Source organism: Lissotriton vulgaris, chromosome 1_1 (assembly GCF_964263255.1).
Source record: "Lissotriton vulgaris chromosome 1_1, aLisVul1.2, whole genome shotgun sequence".
Lineage (NCBI taxonomy): Eukaryota > Metazoa > Chordata > Amphibia > Caudata > Salamandridae > Lissotriton > Lissotriton vulgaris.
In genome coordinates, this window is record NC_141685.1 from 776,790,479 (window position 1) to 776,806,526 (window position 16,048).

Sequence of the window (16,048 nt, forward strand, 5' to 3'; positions counted from 1 at the left end):
AATGAAATGGTAACTTTAGACCCAGCTCAAATGGATTTACATCCCATTTCTGAAGGTCAGAATGGAAATAAGTTAGCAGTCACATTGGCGGTTCCTATTGTCGACAATGTGATTTCTGCTGGAGGCAACTGTGTCGTCACTCACGACGAAGAGATAGAATCCTTGTCTGTCTCTACCGTTACTCAAAACTTATAAGTACCTCCCTTATTCCCCATATTTTCCACACATAAAAAAAGAGGAAGAGTCTCTTATTGATTCCCCAGGTATTGGTGAAAAGGTAGCCTCCATAAAGCATAAAAAGAATAAAATAAAAAAGAGGAAACCTGTCCGGAGATTCTCTAAAAAAAAAAAAAAAGACAGAGGAAACTCACGTTTGAAAATAATTTAGAGGCCGTAACAGAAAAATCCTGCCTGAATGAGCAGTCCCTCGATTTACATGATAATATAATTGGTCCTCCCAAAGTGGATCAAGCGACTATTGATTCTGGTCTCACAGGTTCCTCTAATCACTCTCATCCTATTGTTTCGTTATTACCTGTAAATCTTTTACCTTCTACTCTTAACCCCCTGGCTAGGCCTTTTCATGACTCTTCTCCAATTGTGCCTATCCCCTCTGTGCCGACTAGGGAGAAAGTAAATGTAGATACTCTTTTTTTAGACTTTTCTCCTCTATTTGATACTGACCTTATCTTAAATAGATCGGTTCTTCTTAAATGTTTTCATGAGATTGAAAGTCTAAAACTAATTCAAACTTCGGACCTGGAGGTGGTACTTCTTTCTAACGTCACTTTAGGGAAAACTGCAAGGGTCAAATTTTTTTCTAAACTGGTTTTAAATCACATCTTACAGTGGGCAGAGGAATTACAAATCAGAGGGATTGATGTTACCCCATTTTTCGTAGTGGAACGGAGTAACAAATTATCCACCAACTTGCCAACAATCTCTGGTGTAAATTCGAATCCTACAGATTGGTCCTCAGTTAGATCCGAGGATTTAAAAATATGTGTTTCAAAAAATGAACGGCAAGTTCTCTATAAAAACCCTCCTCTTCCTAAAGTTTTGATGGATGACAATTCAAAATGGAGTTGGTTGCCCGGTGTTCGCTCTAGCAAATCCACTTCTTGCCTTAAACCGCATCTAAATTTTTAACACTGATCTGAAGATAATCTCATGGAATATTGCGTGTTTCAAAAACAGCCAGGAAAAACTATTATTCTTACGTTCTTTAGAAGCGGACGTAATTTGTCTTCAGGAAACTTGGGTGGAAGGAAAACTAATGTTGGATAAAGAGTACTTTGTTCTAGATGGTAGTGCATTGCCCTCTAGGAGAGGTCATGCGAAGGGTGGAATAGCAGGTTTACTGTCCAATAGAATCAACTGGAATTATTCCCACCATTTAGAACCTAATAAACTGTCCAAGGCAATAACTTTGAAAAATCTGATTAAGGATTGCCCAAATAAATCGCTTGTTTTAATAAATACCTACATTCCCCCAAATACTTGTTTAATGATGGTTTAAAGTCACTCTTTTCCTTTATAACTAAACTTATGGATTCTTCTCCCCCACCTTATATATTGTTACTTGGGGACCTTAATTGTAAGATCTCTAATTGTGGCCTTGATCTGTTTAGAAATAAACTTAGGGAAGAATCTCTTCACATCCCTCAGGCTTTGTTTCCAACAAATATTAAATCCAACAAAAGAGGTAAACTAATTCTGGAAGGTGGATTGCCTAATAATAAATGGTAGACTCCCCTCTAAGACACCCCTGCAGCGTTTACACATAAATCAAAAAATGGAGATTTAATTATTGACTATGTAGTTGCAGATTGTTCCTTCTTTTCTTATATGAAGGATGTTTCAGTTGTTAATTCTGAACTTAGCGACCACAAGGTGCTGACACTTACAGTTACTCTCAGACCTTCTCAGGCGGATTCCTGGCACATTGACACTGATTTGGTGAATTTTGGCGCCAGCTCGGGGAAATGTTACTGGAATCACGGTGCTTTTGAGTGTTTGCTGAGTCTCTTAACTTTTACCGTTGAGAATTTGTTTCAATGGGATGGGAGGGAACTATTAGGCTTTGCAGATTTTTTAGAATTAGTAACCTCAATAGCTAAGAAAGTCCCCTCTATTAAAAAACCTTTAGTATTCCCCGAATCGCTTCGGCAATTAAATATTGAAATAAATAAATTGATAAGGGGTCAATACTTATCATTTACTCAGGAAGGGCATCATAAATTAGCATTACTAAAAAGAAGGAGATCAAGGTTGAAGGCCAGATTAAAAAGAGATAATGAGGATTCCTTATGGATTAAACTCCGGGAATCCTCATATAAGGGTCAAACCAGGCTATTTTGGTCACTAATTGGCAAAGGTTGCGGCACTAGATCCTGTCCTATGCCAATTGCCATTGATGAGCAGATCTGGGTTCATTACATTGAGAATTTGTACAGCAGCAATGGTCCGCAACGGGATAACGATGCTCCTTATGAGGACTCTGGCTTATATGATTCCCCCGTCCGAAAAGGATATCGAACTAGCCATTAGGGGCATGCGCTCTTCTGGTGCGATGGGTCCCGACGAGGTCCCCATTTCCGTTCTAAAACAGAGCGAATTATGGAGCAAAATTCTTCATCCAGTGTTCAAATCTTGTTTTATTAGCGGCACCGTCCCCCCAATCCTGGAAAGGGAGCATTCTAGTCCCTTTATTTAAAAAAGGGGCTAGAGACCTACCCCAAAACTACCATCAAATCGCTTTGCTAGATGCCATTGGCAAGGTCTTTGCAAAATGTCTTCTTACTTTAATTAACGATTGGGTATCTAAGGCCGGAATTTTGCCCTTTGAACAAACTGGCTTTAGGCTAAAGCACGGTACTTTAGATAACTTGACTGCTCTCCAGGTTATAACGGAGAAATATGTTAAAGTTCGTGGAGGACGAGTTTATGGCGCCTTCATCGACTTCTCCACAGCTTTCGATAAAGTGGACAGAACATTGCTGTGGGGAAAGTTACTCGATTTAGGAATGCCATCCTTTCTTATTAAATTAGTCCGTGCCCTGTATTCGGACACCTGGTGCAGAGTGTTGCTAGGCGGGGAAAGAGGACTATCTAGAACCATTCACACGTCCAACGGGTTAAAGCAGGGTTGCCTGCTGGCTCCTCTGCTGTTTTCCCTTTATATAGTTGATTTACCTCAGGTCCTCTCTGCATGTTCAGGTATTGCTCCGATCCTGGGGGGTTCCCCAATTGTATGCCTTATGTATGCGGATGATATTTTGATTCTTGACCTAACGCCTAAGGGACTGAATAATCGCCTGCATGCCTTATATAGGTATGCAGGAAAACATTTTCTGCTGATAAATATTGCAAAAAGCAAAGGGATGTGTATGTCGGGTAGGAAGAACTTTCTTTGGACTGTGGGGGGCCAAAAATTGGAACCAGTGAAATCTTATACCTTCCTTGGTAAAATGGTTATGAGTAATTTAAGCGAAAAAGCTAATATTTATATGTATTTCGAGCAAAAATCCCTGCCTCCTTACTCAATGGAATAGACCTAATTGATATAAAAAACTGGAGCTTTTTAGATTCCTTGGAAGGAAAAATTTTACGTAGCCTTGTATCCGTCAATACAGCTAGTTCAACAGCTGCTCTTAGAAGGAATTCGGCTTACGTAGTAGCTGGGTCCAAGGTTTGGCGGGGATCGTGCGCTGGGTTTTCAGCCTAGCAAGGGGTGAGCCAGGCACGTTAAGACATCGTATAAAAACTGAGTTGCTGGGAAATTTTAACGATTATTCACAAATTATAAAATTTTTTAGATATGCTGTGAGTCATTTACAACTGGATAAAGCTGTTTTATTTTCTTTGCCACCATATCAGTTAAAAACCCTTTTGAAGTCTTCCTCGTGGGAACTAGGGTTTAGACTGTATAGAGAGCTCCGCACTTTGAAAAAGGGTGTTACTCCAGTTAGGACTCCTGTCTGGTGAGGAAAGCACAACCATATGTTCATTGGAACATTCCTCATGGTGTCAGACGCATACTGTTTCTAGTAAGACAGGATTTACTCCCTTTGAAATTGCTCTTGTCCAGATGGTATGGTTCATCAGCTGTCTGATTTTTGTCATATGAAAGATCAGGACTTGCTCCATGATATTTTTGTCTGCCCAGCTCTGATGTCTTATAGGCGAAAATGGCTAAGACCCATTTGCCTTCAATTGAATATTCTGTCTGCCTCCGCTTTTAGTTCGGCCATGATCAATCCCCCCAATGAAATGTTTTGCTTTAAACTGTACACATTTTTCAAATGTTTCCTGGATTTGTATTAAGTGGTAATTTAGATGCCTTGATTCCTCTGTATTCTCATTTTATGTACTTGTTTGTACTTTTATCTATGATTTTATTGAATGTATTACTATGTCTTTTATGTGGATCTCGTGAGAGTTCCGTTATCATAAATAAACAAACTTGAAACTTGGGCACGAGCAGCGGCGGCGGAGCGGGTTGTGAGGGGGAGCCGCGGGGCTGGGTGCAGAGGCGGCAGAAGCCAGGCCGACTCCGAGGTTCCAGCGCTCCGCCTGACTTCTAGACTCTGCCGAGCCGGGCGCGCCAGTGGTCCACCTGGGTTACATTGTAACTAACTGGAAAAGCAAATCCACTAAGAAGAAAAGGATGTCATTATTGTGCCTACCAAGGACACATGTGGTTTTAGAAACCTGGTCTGTCATTTACTAAGGACTTTGAAAATCACCTAAACTTTCTGGACATTATTTAAAAAGTAGCTGATACAGAGCCAGCAACAGAAGGATGTGTTTAAATTGTGTGCTATCATTTGAATTGCCTTAACGTACTTCCACGTTATTTATAGACTGATTTTTAACATCCATCATGACACTTTATTCTGAAACGGTTGCCAAAGAATACCACTATTCTCTGGTGGAGAAAAGCTGAAAAATGGGCAAGAATGGCTCTATTTTTAGATTGCCCGATCAAGGTTCTAAACAATCATGCTTTTCTTACTTACTGATTACAATAAACACTGTGGGAGTCTGGGCACTGTATGCTTTCCTAGCCTTAAGAAATGCAAACTCTCCTTTACAATGTTATGATTAGATAGGAGAGTTTACAGCAACATAAATGTCCTTTTCTGCAATGCCTGCTTTTCAATATTGTAGCTTAGAGTGGTGGCATGGAAAGGGGCGTTGCCTCTAAGCACCATGAGTGGCTTCCTTAACATACCTTGACAAGTCGTTCTAGAACTGTATAGAAATCCCTGGCTTTCATGGAGGTCTCAAGATGAAATGGCACCCTCAAGAGTCAAAGGCAACACTGCAATAGTTCCACCAAAGAAACTGCTTCAGAACTCATAACTTTGATCAGAAGATTCAATATTTCATGAGAAGCTTCAATACTCCCTGGCACATGCACACAACTGCTGCATTAGTTAAATACAAAGAAAATGCTACTAGAGAATGCATGACATGTCACTCCCAAAAGGGTCAAAATGCTGCAATGTAACCCTGCTGGTTCGGTGGCAGGAGGAGTGGGGTAAATGGTAGTGGGGCTTGGAGGAAGATGAAAGTGAGAATCTCACCCGGAGGCTGCGGCTGGGCTTCAGGTGCTCATAGGGACCACAGCGTAGCCAGTCATTACTTGCACCCTGGGAAGGGCTGCAATGTTATTGCTCTTTTCAATACAGGCACAGCTTCTCAGATACATGACAGCAGGGGGCGAGGTGGGTGGGGCGGTATTTAGTATACCTGCGTGCAGCACATGACCAGGTGTGTCAATACATCGGGCTACCACAATGCAACTAGATTACAAAAGTAGTAGCAGTTTGCCTGCATGGCGACTCACTTAAATCAGCAGTGCAACAAATGAATCACTAAACTGGCCAACAGCATTTGTGAGTCACTTCTATAAAGGAAAAGATCAGATTTCGCAGCACAAAACACCCAACCAGAGATGCAATATCCCATTTTATACTGCAGATTTAAGTGTGGCATTTTCCACCAACTGAAATAGGTTTCCAAAGGAATATAGTGGACAAATGCTTCATTCCTCCAATGGGAGGCTCCAGCTATAGTACATGAAGCAAGAGCATTATTAGCCACTTCATATTATTTTCATATACATACAGGTGCAGTATTAGATTGGTACAAGAGCATAAACCACTTTCATCCGGTTTACTTTCTGCCAAAGCACAATCATAAGTTTTAATTTGCAAGATCAGAGGTAGCAGGCTGGATCCACACACAAGCCAGCAAACTATGTTCTTCCATGTCCTGCTCCCCTCAAGCCATTATGCCAAATAATAATAAAGAGCTTGTAAAGCGCACAGTAATGCCATCACGGCATGTCCCCGTGCTAAGCTAGCAGTGAAACCAGCAAGAGAGAAAATCCAGAGGTCTATGCTGTGTATAAGTGAGTTTTCAGCAAGGCCCTAAACCGCGCTTCACTACTCTCGAGTCTCAAGGCCATGGGAAGTTTGTTCCATTGTTGAGCTGCATGGAGCGCAAAAGAGCGACCACCTATTCTGGCCTTCCTCGTCCTGGGGACTGTCAGCAGACCGGTCCCCTCCGAACGAAGGGTCCTGGAGGGTTCATACCGGCTAACTAGATCCTTTAAATACGCGGGCGACCTATCCCAGACAATCCGATGACAGAAGAGTAGGCACTTAAAACGTACCCGTTTCTTCACAGGCAACCAATGAAGCGCATCTAGCGCCTTCTGTGAATTGGCCCTCCTAGGTCTTCTCAACACCAACCTGGCGGCGGAGTTCTGGATGACTTGGAGGCGGCCCAGGCTACCCTCGGTTGCCCCCAGGAACAGTACATTTCCATAGTCCAACCGCGAGGTCACCAGTGCCTGTGTTAAAGTCCTTCTGGCCGCAAGGGGCAATAGGTCTAAAGTTTTATTTAGGGTCTTCAGAACTCCAAAACATTTGCCCACAAGACGCCTAATGTGGCCATCATACGAGAGGGAGGGATTCATCCAGATTCCCAAGTTCTTTACTTCCTCACAGGGGGTAGGAGTAGGACCCAAGCAAGAAGGCCACCACTCAGCTGACCAGTTATCGCTTTTTCCCCCCACCACCAGCACCTCTGTTTTAGAACCATTGAGTTTTAAACAGTGGGAGTCCATCCATTCTCCCAGTGCCTGCATGCAGGATTTAAAGTTGGTAGGAGTGTTGGAGGAGTTCTGCGATAAAGAGATCAGCAGCTGGGTGTCGTCAGCGTACGACACCAATTCCACCCCAAATGATTGTACCACTTTTGCCAGAGAGGCCATATAAAGATTAAAAAGAGTGGGGCTAAGAGCCGAGCCCTGAGGCACTCCCTGATCTAATGGCATCTTTGCTGAGCGACAAGTCCCTTGCTGAACCTGAAAGCATCTCTCTGAGAGGAATGACTGTAGCCAGCACAGCGCATGACCAGCCACCCCAGCTTCCTTCAGGCACCGCAGCAAGATGGAATGTGCTACGGTGTCGAAAGCTGCACTCAGGTCGAGCATAATTAGGGCCATTGTGTGACCTGCATCAGCCCCTGCTCTTAAAGTCTCGGTAGCTCGGAGGAGAGCTGTCTCCGTGGAATAGCCCACCCTAAATCCTGACTGAGATGGATGAAGTAAGTTCCACCTCTCCAGGTGTTCCGAGAGCTGAGTATTAACCACTTTCTCTGCCACCTTCGCCACGTACGGTAGTAAGGAAATAGGCCTGAGGTTTTCCAGCACCTCCAAGCTAACGTTAGGTTTTTTCCTTATAGGCAGTACTATGGCTTTTTTCCACTCTTTGGGGACTTGTTGAGTGCAGAAGGAGGTGTTTAGGACCTGCCTGATGTGAGGTTCCAGGGCTGACGCTCCCTCTGACATGACCCAAAGTTTGTGACTTATCATGGCAGCCACAGTCCAGACAACCAACAACTATAGAACTTACATCTTGGTTTTTGCTGAGCAAATGTTTCTGCTCCATTTCATGTTCCAGTTTCTTTTTAAGCTGTGCAATCTCCCGTTCCAACTTCTCAATCTGGTTGTTGTATCGTTGTTTGATCTCAGTCTCTGATCGTTCCAAGGTCAGCTATTGGTAGGAAAGCAGAATATTTAGGAGTCAGATTAGGACATGCACACCAAGCACTGAAACACAACATAAGACTTTCCTAAAGCCCAGCATATTTTGTTTTAAGACTTTATAGCACAAAAAGGCAGAAGCAATCACAAAAATCAAAATTCTCAGTTATACAGAACATCCTGATAGGAGTAAGCGTGGGTTCATGGCCAATGTCATAAGAGACTTTGCAAGGCTTTATTTTGAAGACCATTTCAGAAATATTCAGCTACTACGCACGTGTCCTACAAAAAGCTAGAATATCACATTTGAATGCATTGGCAAGCAGCAGAATAAGGACTGCTGATCACTAGGACTTTATATGTAAACCATTCCTCATTTTATCCGGACCCAGATATTGGCTATAGTTGGAGGTGCTGAAACTCTAAAATGGAGCAATGTTACTGGAGAAAAATCCAAACCATTTTCAGCATTCAAATAGTAAATGGCTGGTGCAGCTATAGCTTCATTCTCACGATCGCCACACACCTTTCTTTTTTCATCCATTCTCAAAATAATCCACACCCCAAATGTAAAGGAGCTTATTGACTGGTATTGATCTAGTACATCAAAATCTTTACTGCCATAGTCCAACCCACATCAGTATCACAAACCATGACACTATCTATATGTGAGGGTTTTTCTTGGGGTTTTAGGACGATTACAGGTTTGTACTGTGGGCTAAGAAGGCTTCACCCTGGTGTCCATGGACGGTAAAATACGGTTGTACGCTCATTAAAAAGGCCACATTTTATCATTCTTGCATGTGATGCTCTCAGGGGAGGAAAGATGGGCAATCGAGGATTACTTCAGGAGGCAGACAGGCTTAGCAAACAAATATGCTGTGCAATACCTTAGATAGTGGACAGTAAAAAATGTTTAGTAAAGAAAAACAAAACAACTTTGTCGGTAAGTAAAAGGGAACTCAATTGTGGTCAACAAAGAAAACAAGGTGCACTTTAAACCTTCTGGGCAGGAGAAATGACCCCAACACTATTACAGCTAAATCTTATAACAATGTAAAACTGGGCAATAATGTTAGCTTTATCTTATATGGGATGCAAAGAGTCAGCTCTGTAAATTTCAAGATGCCTGCTATGTATGCATATCTCAAAACCTTTCAGCAGTGGTAGAGATTTTCCAGGACACTGTACTGGGACACTGTTGGACCCGGCCCTCTTTTAAAGGCTAACCCCTAAACTTTGCGAGACATTTACCCATTTCTCTAACCTATTTGGGTTCCTTTGCTATATATCAGACGCCCCTATGGTCGGCCCTTGGGCAGGGTGCATTGTTAGCTAAAGGTAGGTCATGCCCTGATGTATGTGGCATGACCTAGTAATGAGTTACAACCATTTTAATTTTTATTACTGTAAGGATACCTGCCTCCCCATAGACCAGAATGGGCAGATTTGATGTTTACATCTGATGATCTATCTGACCCAGGGAACATGTTAAAGATATGAGACAGACTAATGTCCCTGAAATACAAACTTATTAATACATTCCTTAGGATGGATGATTTCTAAATTCTAAGTTTGGAAATAGCGCGTCTAGGAAGTCACGGTTTCCTCGTCCAATCTTGCTGTGTGCTCCTGCTGGAATGTGTATTCACCGTCTGGAGATAGGGACAGGGCCTGGGGAAACTCCAGCATCTGGTGTCAGCGGTTTGCCTTGTCGATTAGGGGGAGGAGTGGTTTCTGGGCTGTGTCCTGTCCCCCACAATGCTGACGCCACTTCCTGCTGGGCAGCTGATGACCCTGCCTTCCTGCTTCAAAGAGTTGTGTCCCATGACAGGAGACACCCACAACCAGGATCTGGGGAGGGGAATTCCATGCCTACCTCAAAGACATCAAAGGCAATTTTTGGTATAAAGGAAAGACCTTCGCACTAGAAGGGCAGACTACTTTTGGAAAAACTCAAGACGCCTGCAGGAGGAAAGAACTTTAAGGAAAAATAACTTTGCATCAAGGCTTGAGGAAAAGAAGATCTCCAAGGGCCTGGACTGAGCTGGCCCCCTGACTGAAGTATCAGTAGCAGTAGACTTCACCTTCCTGCCTTCCCCTGAAACCCCTTGCTGTGGGTTTGGGGTGACAGCCGCCGCTTGAGCACTTTCCAGTGACCCCTCGTCACTGGCAGACTGGAAGAACAGAACGCAACTTCTTCAAGAGCCCTGCTGACCTAGTCGCGGCTCTAAGACCTCGCCCCTTTAAGAGCCCTGCTGACTTCGTCGCGGCTCCAGACCTTGCAACTTCAAGGGCCCTGCTGACCTAGTCGCGGCTCCAGACCTCGCATCTCCAAGAGCCCTGCTGACCTAGTCTGGGCTCAAGCCCATCGTCCTCATCGAATTGCAAGCATCTGCGTGCGTTTCACACCTTATTAAAGACGTCCCCTGTGCACCTCGAACTTCAGCCTGCCAGTCGCACCAGAGTACTCCTCGTACTCACTGCACGCACCAGCCGGTGCGCATTGAACTTCAGCCTCCCCCCCCATCAGAGTACGCCTCATACTCACGGCACGCACCAGCCGGTGCGCTTCGGATGTAACTATATTGGCCTGTACGCCTTGTACCGGCCACCAGCATGGGCTGGGGCACATCCTTGCTTCTCCACGTCGCCTCAGTTGAAGGGGCTTTGCTTTACTACGTCGCCCCGGAGAAAAGGGCTTTACTTCTCCACATCGCCCCCGCTGAAGGGGCCTGGTTCCTCGCGATTCCGCAAGTTTCGTAAGACACCGAGTACAAGTGGTGCTGCTCAAGGACTTACCCTACCCTGACCTGAACTAAACCAACCTAAACATTTTTAAAAAAGACACCTAAAGCCTCGTCTTGAAGTAACATTGTGGATTGTTATCGTTATGGACCTTGTGATAAATCTATATAAAGAATCAGATATTTTTACAATAACTGTAGCGTCCATCTGTAGTGGGTCCCTTCTACTACTGTGCGTGGTCAGAAATGCTTTACATGCTACCTAGGAAGTGAGCCTGTCTGCTCGGGCTACGGTGCCACAAGGGTGAGCACAAGTTATTTGGGGTGAGTGTACCTCATCCCTTTACGTGGGAGTGGGGGTTCCTACTTGGCGACAACCTCAGCCCACTGGGAATCCCATTTCCAACAGACACTCCCTGGTAGTCACAAGGTACAGGTGGCCAGTAGTATAATGAAAGACAAGTGTGATTTCCACTGGATAGATCTCTGGGTGGGTTGGGGTAGAGCCATGCTCACTCCTTCTAGACTTGTAAAGGTAATGGAGCAGCCTATCAATCCGAATGTCTTTTTGATTCTCTAGGGTCGAGTTCTCCAAAGTCTGTCCTGGAGGGTTGGATCAATGCCTGATTAAGATATCTACATTTATTTAAATGTGGATATGCTAAAAATCTGGCATGGGTCCTCCAGGACTCACTTTAGAGAACCCTGCGCTAGGGCTAGGGCAGTAACTGGCTCATGGGCAGCCCAAGTGTATTTCAAGATGTTTCCACACAGATTCTTCCATGGGTCAGGCCATTCTCCCAGACAGGACTATCCAGCTGTGTGTGCAATCAAGAAGATTGTCATTTGCTCTGCAGGCCAGCCCCATGATGACCAACTCCACATGTTTTCCCGGACTTACTTCTAGGCCAGAGGAAAAATATCCTCTCCCGGTGTGAAGGCATACAAGGTGATGAGCAGAGCAAAGTGTTCACCGAGAGTGCAATGCTAGTAGTCCTTCTGTTGCCAAGAAATCATATGCTTTTGACCAAAGAGGAAGACTCTTTGAAACTTGAACTGCTTGTCTAGTTCTTGACTAGAATCCTTCATCGTTGTCCAGATGCACAAGTTACTACTTGTGTAACGATATATCTGTAAGAGACATTAGTTAGTGATAGATTCCTTGCCTTAAAATATCCCCAGGTGTCAGACTGGATCCGGAAAACTTTTGCGTAGCAGTACCCTTGCGCGTCGGTAGGAGTCGTCTGCGGCTCCGCATCCGTCCTCGGCATCGTGGGCGCCGTGATGACGTCGGAGTACTAAGACGCCGGCTCCGCGTGCTGACGTCAATTCTTAGACACAGCTTTTCCGCGCCAGAAACTCAGAGCTATGCCAAAAACCAACACTGGTGCCATGAAACTAGGGCCCTAAAAGGGGATGACCTGGGGCGTGGCCAAGATGGCGTCGGAGTAGGACGCTTTCTTGAGCCTCTCCGACGCCGATCCTGCACAGCGACTTACTGCGGGGTCCTGAGGCGTCCTGCCTGAGCTGCCCGATCGGCGGAGGCTGCCGATGACTAGCGGCGTGTCCCGGTGTCGTCGCCTCGGCGAAGGGTGACCTGCAGGAGCCGTTTGGAGGGAGCCGAGCTGCGGCCTGTGAAGCGGCGGCCTCGCGTGACCTGGAGGCCGGCGGAGCGGTCCTAAGCCCTGGCGCAGCATCGGCGCGGGCTGTATGGCGCTGAGCGGGTGAGGCGGGGTACTGACCTCGCCGGCCGAGGAGCGCTTGCTGAAAGGCGCTGAGAGGAGCACTTGGCGGGCCGCGCCGGGGGCTGGACGCCGCCGGGGGCTGGCAGAGGAGCCGGCGACGAGTTGGAGAGCAGCCCCTAGAACACCTGATCCGAGCGTTGTGACACAGGCCCGGCGGGGGTAGAGCAAGTGGATCCCCCCCCTCGGAGAGCGGCGGACTGGTGTGTATACCGGCGGGGGAGGGAAGGAAGAGCTGCGTGGCAGCGAGGCCCAATACCTACCCAGGAACACACGCCACGTTGGGGCCTTCCGAACTTGAGCCTAGTGAAGGCGAGTGGCTGGAGGGCCGGCGCGTGGTCCTGCACACGCCGGCATACCGCAAGGAGAGCCATACAACGCTGGCGGCCGGCCCAAAGTGGTGAAGGGACTTTGGATACCCAGTTGGCCCTGCTGGTGGACATTGTGGAGTGACCTGCCATTGCGCTTGTGGTGCACCCTTCCGAAGGAAGCTCCGCCGGCGCAGCTGCGGCCTTCGGCTGTGCATTGGCGCCAGGGAGAGCGGAGGTCTTGCGGCTTGCTGGCGCAGATCTTGGAGAGCGGAGCGCCTGGACTGCCGCCCGCCTAGGTGGTGGGTCCTACTGGTGACTGAGCACCTGACGCCACCTTGGAGGGGCTTTGACGGTGGCGGACCGGGCCGGCTCCTCCCGGGTCTTGAACACTGGCGAGGACGCATGCTGTATTGGGTCCCCCACAGGCCCCGCGCCTGGTCGCCAGCTTTGGGGTGTAAACCTTCCCGCCCGCTTTCTGCCCCTGGGGCCGGAGGGACCCTTGCATGCTGGCGGCGTCAATGAATAGTGGTGGTCTGGTGGGAGAGGGACCGCACTTTTGACGGTGTACCTGAATGACCTCTGAGGAGGGCGAATAGTACCTTCAGCGGACCGTCCCAACGCGGTGAATCACCGGCCCGAGCCTCGGCCTCCCGGCGGCAGCTATCCGGAGCCCAAGTGGAAGTGCGTGGGAGCAGACCGCAGCCATGTCCAACTCGCAACGCAGAGGGGGGAAGACGGGGAAGGAGGTAGTCCCCAAATCATCGCAGCAACCGGCGTCGCCGGGTGCCAGCAGCTCCTCCAGGCAATCGGATGAGGCGCCGGCAACTAAAGCTTTCATGAAGGAACTCTTCGCGACTATCAAGGAAGACATTTCCGAGCTCCGTACGCAGCTGGCCTCGGACCTCAGGGAGGTACGGAGGGATGTAGATGGGATTGGAGAGAGAGTGGCGACGTTGGAGGACCATGACCTTAGCATGGCGAATGATGTGCATCAACTCCAACAGGATATCATACGCCTCACGGAGCAGAATCTGGATTTGCAAACCCACGCAGAGGATTTGGAGAACCGCTGCAGAAGAAATAACATTCGTATCAAAGCAGTGCCATGGGACGGGGAAGCGGGGGACCTGCGTGGATACGTCCTGGCCTTGTTTCTCCAGATCTTAGAGGATGAAGAGGTGCGTGACGTCCAGATGGATATGGTGCACAGAGTGGGGCTGCCCAGGAGGGGCGGGGGGCCGCCTCCAGATATCCTCGTTTGCGTCCATGACTTCCAGATAAAGGAAAAGATATTGAGAAAAGCGAGAACCACTGCTTCGCTGCAATTCAGGGGCCATCACCCCCAGCTTTACCAGGACCTGGCGGCGACGACCTTGCAGAAACGAAGGGACTTCCGACCTGTGACCGCCTTTCTCCGGGGGCGCGGAATATCCTACTCCTGGGGCCATCCTTTCCGGATCATCTTTCGATGGGAGAATCGGCTACGACAGATCAATTCCCTGCGGGAGGCAAAGGATCTTCTGGGTATTGAGGACACGGAGCCGTCGCAGGAGGCGCGTGGTTCTCCGTTCCGGAGACGGCGTCGCTCTTCCTCATGGCACAGGGTGGGCCCGTCCCCGGAGAGGCGGCGGCCGGATTCGGCGACTAGTGAGCAGGAGAGAGGGGCCGCGGTGGCTTCGGTGGCCTCCGCCACCATGACGGATTCCCAGATGAGCTCTGGTGCAGCGTGACCCCGGTCTTATGGAGTGGCGTCGGAGGGGCTCTTGGCCTGAGGTCCTCGGGGTACTAAGGTACTTTTGGAGAAGACACCCCGGATTTTGGACCTGGGGGTCCCCAGGTGGACACCCCTGCCCCAACCCCAGTCCAGCGGGGGACTTTTGAACCATGACCTGCTGGAACTGAAGACTGCGAGGTTCAGGTTCAGTGCCTTGAGTTGCATTTTGTTGTTCTTTGTTCTTGGGGGGGTAGGGGGTGGGATTGTTGGCGCTCTGAATATGGGTGTCATGGCGGGATGTTTTGGGTTGGGGATGGGAGTTCGGGGGGTGGCGGCGGCATTGTGTGACGAGTGTGTGTTGAAAGGGCCTCTGTCGTTATTTTATTCTGTGTTTTGTATATGGTTTTGGGATCTGCCTTCTTTGACCCTTGCGTACCTTAGGACTGTGGATACCTCACGGGACTTGCGGAGTGACCGGGCGGGCCTCCTGGGTTGGTTGTGGCTGGGTTTCTTCCCTAGAGTCCCCATGTTTGTTTATCTTCCCTGGGCTTGGTTTGTGGAGCGTGTGCGGGACCGGTGCGGGCACCGTGGCTGTCTGGCTGTGAGCATGGCGTGGAACCTGTGTAATCCCTTATGCCTGTCAGCATAGGAACTTGGAATGTAAAGGGCCTTAACTCCCCGCAGAAGAGGCAGAAACTCTGGAAGTACATCATAGATCACCATTTGGATGTAGTGGCCCTCCAGGAGACCCACCTGGCTAGGAAGGATGAGTTGAGGCTTAGGCATCGGCAGTTCCCCCTTATCTACAGGGCCTCTGCAGCCACGAAGCATAGAGGGGTGGCCCTACTCTTTCGGGCTTCCCTGCATTTTCAGCCCATGGGTGTGAGTGTGGATAGGGACGGCCGTTGGCTACTGGTGAAGGGACTGTTGCGGGGCCGCCTGTGTACTTTTGCTGTATTGTATGCCCCTAATGCGGGACAGAATGGCTTTCTGCAGGATCTACTGGACAGGATGGGGGACTTTGTGGAGGGTCATTTACTTTTACTAGGCGATTTCAATATGGTGTGGGACAGGGGTCTGGATAGCTCTGGGGGCCGCAGGGCAGACACTGGCGTCTTCTCAGACGAAACTAAACGGCAGTTGGGAGACCTGGGGCTGATTGACAGTTGGCGCTTTCTCCACACACAGGCCAGAGATTACACCTTTTTTTCCAACGTACACCACTCGTACTCCCGCATTGATTATGTCTTGCTTAGTCAGGCCCTTCGAGGGGACATACAATTAGCTAGTATTTTTCCGCTCTCGCTATCGGATCATAGCCTTGTGGTTCTGGGACTGCACTGGGCCACCGGGGGGATGGTTGGCGCAAGTGGTATTTCCCGGCAGCTCTGGTGCGAGATGAGGAATCGTGTAAGGCCCTACGCAAGGCGATTGGTGATTTTTTCCTCCTTAATCCGCCCTCAGACACGTCG

General features: G+C 48.1%; 1 protein-coding gene across 2 annotated transcripts in view; it reads right to left on the reverse strand.

Annotated features, from left to right (window-relative positions):
- TPR (translocated promoter region, nuclear basket protein) overlaps nt 1-16,048 on the reverse strand; it is a 684,526-nt gene that overhangs the window by 518,090 nt on the left and 150,388 nt on the right. For both annotated transcript variants that reach the window (XM_086956072.1, XM_086956065.1), the window contains exon 20: nt 7,932-8,072. In XM_086956072.1, coding sequence (XP_086812198.1) covers nt 7,932-8,072 — 141 coding nt within the window. The remainder of the gene's footprint in view (nt 1-7,931; nt 8,073-16,048) is intronic.